Here is an 8983-nt window from a genome sequence, read left to right on the forward strand (position 1 = left end):
TTTGAATTTTTAACAGCTAAAGCCTTGATGGTTTCACTAGAGACTAGAGGAGTAATACAATTGTGTTTTGAACCTCTATTTTCACATGTATTTGAATTTGATTTATTTGCTTTATGATTTTCCTGATCCACGGCTGATTCACACTCATTGCAGCAATTTATTTTTTCAAATTATCTTATTCCATTCTAAGTTTGCGTCAAGTTCTCGACCCCGACTCTCCCAATCTGTTTGGGACATGTGACCTTCGTTCCCCGCTTTGTCATTGACCTCTTCATCGTTAACATGCGCAAGTCTTTTAACATTTAGCGTTATTGGACCATCCTCATCTTGAGAATAAAGCAGAATAAATACTCGTGATTAATTAAATATTCTCTCTTGATTGGAACTTTGGGAAAGAAAAACAACAAATATAAATGAAAATATAAATGACACAAGAACCGTACCAAGAATTTAATGTGGGAAACCTTCTCAAATCAAAGAGTAAATTGACAGGACATTCAAAAAAACTTCACTATAATCAAATGTTAAACACAAAATAAATAAAAATAAGAGTTAAACAAAAAAAAGATTTCACTATCTCTATGAGTGTATACTAGATGTCTCTCTAATTTGTTTTAATAAGATTGTTTCTTCCAACTTCTATAGCAGAACGAAGACAACTCAAACTCAAACTCAAGAGTATTGTTGAATATCGAGGCCATTAATTTCAGCATTAGGGGGCTTCAGTTTCAACGCTAATCACAATTTTACTTTTGTCGGCATTCTGCATATATTTTCTAGTTTTTTTGGGTTCCTTTCCTTTCTCCCAAGATTCAACTTTTCACCAACATGTTTATCCTTCTCAATAGTGACCCTGTTTTCATGGAATTGAGATATTTGGGTTTACATGTTTCTAAATTAACACAGTCGGCTATAGAGGGGATCCTGATTATTATGTTGATTGTCCATTGGACACTTTAGGATGGAATATGTGAAGGTGTTGCACGAACACAATTCATATTGGATTCCAATCTGTATCATTTTCCACATTCTATCTTTGAATTCAATCTCTTTAGGCAAAACACTTCATGGGTGAACCTCAATACAAACTCTAGCCATAGATGTCTTTCGTAACTTTCCATTGTGAGTTCTAATCTCAACGAATTTCCAAGCAGGCAATATGGAGGAATGTTTTGAAGATTGACCCAGATCTGTTCCGTTTCTGGGGCTTGCAATTGAACATTTTACCCTCTTCCCATTTGTATAACTTGCAAAACTAATTAACAATGAAGGTGAAGCCACTATTCATACATTGCTTTGGTTTCACATCCATGTCTAAATTGGAGACAATAAAACCCAAATTAATTAACCTTGATTTTTTTCCAAATAATTAACCTTCTTGCTAAGTTTCTTGTCGATAGCAATTAACATATATCACATCCTCTCTAGTTTATCCTGTTTCCAAAAACAGAAAAATGATAGAATTAATATTAGAGAAAGTTAGAGATTATTTGTCATAATCACGATTCCTTTATGATTTCTAGCTTTACAACCAGCACCTAAGCCCATGTCTCCCTATTCAATTAGCTGTCCTGCCCAATTAGCTGCAGCAGTTTTCAGCTCTGCCCTTTTCACTAGAATCATCACTTAAGTTGTAGCTCTTCTTAGGATCACTTAACTAACTGTTTTATGACTGTCTGTTTTCTCATGAATACCATTAACTGTATGATTGATTTCTCCCATATTTAGCTCAACGATAGGATCTTTAGAGACATTCAGACCTGATATATTCATTTTAACATGTGCAGCTAAATTCTCAATCATATATTTATCATCATTTAATACATTAATAAGAACATTTTCTCCTAATTTAAGGTCATTTAAAATCACAGTTTGTTCTTGGCTCCAAACTTGACATTTCTCAACACTTTAAGGTAATGTTTAAATTGGTTCATGATGGATCTCAACACTTTTAACTTCATCCCACAGCTAACATTTCCTAAACTCTTAGAGCAATCACCAGTCATTCCAATGGTGTTCTCTTTAGCATAATTTTCAGACTTATTTTAGTCTTTGAAGAGGTAAGGTGCACATCCTTGAGAGTTTTTAAGTCTTGATTTGCTCGAATTAAAACACTAGACGAGCGCATGCCAACCATTGGAGAAGATGAATCTCAAGGAAATTCACCTCCCAAATTCTAGGAAGCTGAAAATGCAGAAAGCATAACAGAAAACAATAGGGGTAAACCAGTACCCAACAATCACTAATGCACTTAAACAAATGGTTAATATCATAGAGGAAGCTCAGAACTGAACAACTCCAAAACAGAGAATCAAAACCGAACTATAACAACAAACAATGCAAGAGAAATGAATTTAGATCATTAGTAGCAATCTAAATTAATGATATAGACATTAGTTTACAAGTGAATTTAGATCACTAGTAGCAATCTAAATTAATGATTAACATTAGTTTACATCCAACTGTAATGAAGAAGCATAGAGTATTTAAGAACCTGATTTTTTTTGTCAATGTGCAGAACGACCAAAGGAAGTGACTCATGCCTGAAGGGAACTAGAATGAGCAATGAGTACCCGTATGCCCGGTATTCGTGGGTACTCGATAGTCTGGTTCGGATATTTTAAATCGAGTTCGAGGTTAGGTATGAAAGAGGGAGATAAATGAATAAATGTTTATTTTTTATATATGAGATTTACTGTTGGGCCTTGTGCGTGGGGGAGGGATAACTGTCCTCCCTACAATTTAAAAAATATATATAAAACGATATAATTTTATAATTATATATTTATCTTTATTATATTTTTTAAACTTACTTTATTAAATCGTAATAGTCTATGGTACAAATGATCCCTTCCTTGTGAGTCCAGCCCAATTAGGCGAGTTCGGATCGGCTTTAACTAATATTTTTATATATTTTTTTTTCTTACCTCATATTTTCATATTTTTTTCTCCCTCTCTTCTAATAATGATACCAAATCATTCATAACAAACACAGATTTATCCACCGTGATTGTAATTGTACCGCTTTAATTTTATTCTCTTTTAACAAACACAACGACAACGCAATGCGTCTTTCTTTCCTCGAAAATTACCTAATTTTAGGGGCTCGGATCTGCTGTCCCAAAATGGGACAATAATATTTGTTCTCGCTTCATCATTTTCCTTTGAGGAGTGATAAGAGGAAGAGAATTTGGAAAAGAGAATTAGGTGTTACTGCATCACGAGATTAAAATGGATAAAGAATAAGGGTAAAGAAGAGAAAAAAATCTATTATTTTTTCAGTAACGAAATTTTCTATCTCAATCATTTCTCTTTTCCTTTTATCTCTTTTCTTTCCCTACTAATAATGATACCATGATACCAAACACTCATCACAGAATCGTCGTCTCTTAATCGCCTGCGCTTTTGAGAACTGCGACGATCTAAATTCTCACCTCATCTCTGTGATGAAAATGCAACACAACGGTAAACAACAAAATGCGGAATTTAACTTTCGTTTGACAACAATTTCCCAAACCGTTTAAACCTGTGAGGAAACTAACAAATAGGTATGCAAAATGCAATCAACACAGCCCTAAAACAGTGAGTAATACACCAACCAACCACACACACAAACAATACAAAATTTTAGCGTGGAAAACCCCTCAATGGGTAAAACCACGGGATACCTAATGCCGTTTAAAATCCACTATCACCAGCAAGAGAGCAATACAAAAGTCATCTCTAGACCATACTAGAGGATACAAATTCATAATACCTTTGGAAACATGCACATCAAGGATAATGAAACAATCAAAAAACAAGAAAGAAAGGATATCATCGAAATAATTGCTATTGTTCCAGCAACGAAACCCCGACCTCTAGACCTCAGAATGTTGGCCCAGAAGTTGTGAAGCTGATGTTAAAAAATTTGGACGATTCAAGGGTGCAAATTTCGGCGATCATTAAAACACTAAGACTACTTGAACTTGAAGTTTTTCCCTCTTTTCTTTCTTGATTTTTCTCTCTCTTTCTCTTGTTTTCTTTCTTACAAAAGAAGTTTTCTCTCCTTTTTATCTTACTCCCAAATAAGTGTATTAAGTGGGGTCCAAGATGAGCCTATTTGCTGGACTTTTCTTCATGGACTAAGAAAACAAAAAAACCTAACACCCTGATCTCGAATCCACCTCAATCGAAGAACATAACAAGAAGCCATGGAATAAATCAGAGAATCAAAATTAATGTTGCAAGAGACGGCGCAATCAAACCGCTCATCAATCTAATCTCATCTTCTAATCAGCAGTTAGCAGAATACGGCTTCACTATGATTCTCATTCTCTCGCTCTGCCATGATAACAAAGATATAATAGCATCATTCGGCGCAATCAAACCGCCTGTCAGAGCCTTGAGAATAGGTTCATCGACGAGGAAGGAGAATGCTGCTTGCACCAGGGGCGGATCCAAGTATAAGGCTCAAAACATTTGTGTATGTATTTTGACAATAGCGACAGTAATTTACCGTCGGCATTGATTATTTCCCTTCGCTAGAAGGTCATGATGACAGTTTGTTTTTACTTTAAATTATTATCAAACTAGTCCGGATAGATTTTTTGATAAAAAATTACCCCCGGTAGATTTCAAATTCTGGCTCCGACCTGGCTTGCGCTCTTCTCCGACTATCGCAAAACGAGGAAAACAAGTTTGTAATTCGACGTTCAGGAGCGATTCCGCCGCTAGTAAACCTATTAGAGTCTAGGTCGTTTAATTATATCAATCTGATTTTCATCAACATGTATGTCCAAATAGTTGGTATTTTCTAAAATCTCAAATTGATTAGTTAGAAGTTTAATCAATGTAGTTATTAAAAGAAAAGTATTTATAACATTTTATAGTTCATGCATAAATAGGGCAGGCCATGGAGGCCACCGCCTATACCCGACAGGGCAGACACCCTAAACAAATTTTAAAAAACTTACACTACAAAGGTTTGAAATCATACTAATCATTAACTTAACATTTAACCTGAACTAAATTACTTATATTAATTATATAAAATAAAATATAACAATTAAAAGAAATTCTGACTAACTAATAATATATATAACAATAACAAAATTCAATATTTTAATAAAAAAATTACAATTTGAGCCAAATTACAGTACTGTACATAATAATTTATGGCTAAACTCGAGATTATAGATTGCAATGCAAGCACTTGGACTTTGAAAATGGAATTTGTCCATTTGGAACAAGTTGGTTTTACATGCATCCATACCTTGTTTTTTTAGAAGAAGTGGTTCTACCACATCTTAGGCATGAAAATTGTTACACGTTGCAAAAAACACCCCAGTTTTGCAACTCCTTCACTAATTTGCATTTAATATGAAGGCTTAAGATGGATCCAAATTCCAAATCATGTTGAGTAGTTATTTGAATTAATAATATATAAGGTTATGTATTTTTATTCAATATTTAAAGAAAATTGTAACTGCTAAGGTAACTCAAATGACAATAATACTCTCTTAGAGACTAAAGGTTATGAATTTGATTTTCATTTAAAACGTCTTAAATTTAATAGAATGTCAGGGTGCGAGGATCATGATATCTTTCTTTTAAATAGAAATAAAAATTGGACATTTAGAAAAAGAATGATTATTTTTAGGAGTAGAATATTAGTAAAATAAGCTTATTAAACATTTTTATGTTGATATTTCTGAATAAACATAGAACATATTTTTTTGATTTCTTATGAGTGATTTTATTGCTTGACCTACCTAGTGGATTTAGACATAAAACTAATGATAATATTTTTGTAGTAAAGTAGTGTATAAAAGATAAAAAAAAATTACATGTTAGATTTATATATGTTATAAAATTTTAAAAAACAAAAAGTTTATGAACAAACAATAATATATATATATATATATATATATATATATATATATATATATATATTAAGAATATTTATATGAAAATTAAATAAATGTTTATAAAAAATTACTTGGTACCAATAAAAATAGTTCATCACTAAAGCAATTTTTTTACATATTAAAATGTCAAAATAGACTTGATTTTATTGGATGTCTACTTTTCTTTAGGCTGACTGGCTAAGCATGGGTGTTTGTCTTCAATTGATATTGCATGACTTTATTGAAAAATATTTATTAATTATTTGAGTTATGATCTATTATTATACTAGTTAAATTAATAATAAAAAAATTCTTTGCATAGAGATGTTATTGTCTATTGCATCTTTTTTTTCAACTTAACGACGTTTTAAACAAAAAAATTAAATCGTAATCTTGATTAATTATGAATTACTCTTACTTCAATTTACCTATAAAATTAGTCTAATAAATTCTGTCAATAAATATTTGTTAAGATTAATATAGAGCATAAACACCAATCCAGCTCAATTATATGTTCTTATTTGATTAAGAATACAATAATAAATACAATAAAAAGTGGACTAATATAATTATTAAAGTAATGGGAATGTGGATCAGAAAATGTCAAAGATCACGTGACTCTAGTGCAATCGATTTAATTAGTATTTGATCAGACAAGACACGGAAATCTGACGATCTATGTTTTATTCTTCAACTTTCTTTTTAACCTTTTTCCCTTTTCAACAACAATCTCACCAAAAAGTCTTATGAATATTTTAATTATCTCAAGGATGTCGGCCATTTTTTTATTTTCTTTGCATATTCAAAATAAACATGGAATAGATAAATAAGATTAGATAGATAAAGGTTCATAGTAGATGCATTTTTTTTCTTTTTTGGAAAGGAGGTTCATAGTAGATACTAGAAATAAGAACCACATGTTCAAGAAGAACATTCAACTAAAACAAAACAAAACACAACACAAACAAACAGAAACATGGTCCAAAGGCCACCCCCAGCCAGCCAACCAACCTTAAGGAGAAGCAGGCCAGCCACGATCATGATCCAAAGGCCAACCGTAACCAAAATCCCCATCCGACCCATCGTAGAACCGAAGCTCAAGCTGCTCATCATCGTCATCATCTTCATAGTCGAACAACATGTCATCCGAATCGTAAAGTGAGTTAGAGCAATCAGACATCATATATTCCCAATGAGTCTTGTTCCAGTAATGAACATGAGGACCCAGAATCTTCAAATTCGGAAACTTATCCTCAATTTCCTTATGCTCGATCCTCACATCCCAACATCCCCTCACATCCAATAACTCGAGATCTCGACACTTGTGGATGATCTCCATCACACCTTCTGTTTCAACCAAGAGATATGCAATTTCAAGCTGCTTCAGCTTTTGCATAGTGCTGGCAATGGCCCAAGCCTCCTCATCCTGCGATAATATTTCCTTGCTTTCTGTGTAGTAAGGGTGCATGTTTCTTGTTAGGGATGAGAGTAACCGACATTTCTTTCCCATTGCTTCGAGTGCTCGAGCACCCAGTTTGCAGCAGTAGCTTAGGTCTAAGGATGTGATATTGGAGAACTTCTCCGCCTCTCTTTCAATCACATCATCGGTTATGTCACTCCTCGACAATCGCAGCATCTGAAGAGAACTCGCACTGCAATCATAATCAGGAAATTAAACAATTTTGTTTTCTTGTTTTATGAAGAATTAATCTCTACCCCATCATCAATTCAAATAACTCAAAATTGAAAAAGGCTTAAAACTCATTATCCCATCATCAATCAACTTCCCAATTGAAATCATTTGATCAAAATACCAAATTAATCAAGTAATCAACCAAAACACCAAAGATTATCCTGCTTAGACTGTATAACATTTTAAAATATTAAATGCAAACAATATTTTAATCACTTAACTAAAATCAACTTTTTCAAAAGCAATATAGACTATATCCAAATAATAAACCTTTCCTGGAACTTAAAGTTCAAGACTTTTACCAGATGAAAAACTTGAAATAATGGGAAAAAATCAATAATACTTGAATTGAGAAATGTGAATTCAGATTGGGCATCTTACTTGTCAGCAATGAAGGAGAATATTGGATCTCCATGAAGTTCAGAAACATAGAGCTTGCGTAAGGAACCACAGCTCCTTGTGAGGAGCATACGAACCATCCGATCGATATTCTCCGGCGTGGATCCGTTGCACCATTCTTCAATGTCAATTTCCCTCCAGCAATAAGGACCATTCACCACTTTCTCCCAAGATTTGCACACTCTTGGAACAACCGTGAGCAATTCTTGAAGAGATAGTTTACAAAAGATTATGCCAAGCGTATCCGGCAATAGCTCATCCCAACACCGATGATCCGAAACCTGTTCTTCTTCCATCTGAGACACTTTCAAATGGAAAATTTGAAGCAGAATCAAACAGTTAAAAAAGGTTAAACATTTATTTTGGGGGAATTTTCAAGATTTCATTTTAACCTTAGTCTAACCACATTTTCGATTTATTAGATGATTTACCCAAAATCAGTAAAAGGGGTTGGAGGGTTTCTCAAATGAAGAACAGAAGACCCCATTTCTAATCTGATGGAAAGAAACATAGATCTATGGTGGCTGCGCTATAAAGTTGTCTTTCATGTAAGAAACAGATGAAAAATGTGGAATTTGAGATAAGAATATACATTGAAGAAGTTGAAATCTGGGGTTACCTGGTTGAATCCGGCCACCAAGAACTCTCACAATCGGGTTTTGATTAAGATCCACCGGCTATTCCGCCACAAACGGTGGGGGAACGAAAGAAAACAAACAGAGAGAGAGATAGAGAGAGAAAAAGAGGATTGTTGCAGAGATGGGGATAGAAGGAATGAAGGAGAGGCAAGAAGTGTACCAAACAGTCTATCGAGGAGATATTTCTGCTACCTATACAAGAAAATACCACAGTAAAGATTAAAGACTCCGGTAAAAACGCTTCTAATAATAATTTATCTAATTTTATAAGTATTATATTTTAGGGACACAAACATATAATCATATAATCATTTTAAGAGTAAAATTGGATGAAATAGTCTTAAAAATGGCTTTATTTGATTTTT

The 8983-nt window shown here is 33.3% G+C and overlaps 1 protein-coding gene across 2 annotated transcripts; it reads right to left on the reverse strand.

The window, feature by feature from the left end:
• Window positions 1-6698: 6698 nt before the first annotated feature.
• LOC124927379 (F-box protein FBW2) lies at window positions 6699-8759 on the reverse strand. 2 transcript variants are annotated; one of them, XM_047467786.1, is made up of 3 exons: window positions 8600-8759; window positions 7963-8284; window positions 6699-7540 (listed from the first exon to the last, which is right to left on the reverse strand). In XM_047467786.1, exons 2-3 carry the CDS (start codon window positions 8274-8276, stop codon window positions 6901-6903), a joined length of 954 nt encoding a protein of 317 aa, XP_047323742.1. In that variant the 5' UTR covers window positions 8277-8284; window positions 8600-8759; the 3' UTR covers window positions 6699-6900. The 2 variants fall into 2 exon arrangements, with proteins under 2 accessions (XP_047323742.1, XP_047323743.1); XM_047467787.1 differs by having other exon boundaries at window positions 7963-8276; window positions 8600-8758.
• Window positions 8760-8983: the final 224 nt, after the last annotated feature.

This window comes from Impatiens glandulifera, chromosome 2, assembly GCF_907164915.1.
Source record: "Impatiens glandulifera chromosome 2, dImpGla2.1, whole genome shotgun sequence".
In the NCBI taxonomy this organism is placed as follows: Eukaryota; Viridiplantae; Streptophyta; class Magnoliopsida; order Ericales; family Balsaminaceae; genus Impatiens; species Impatiens glandulifera.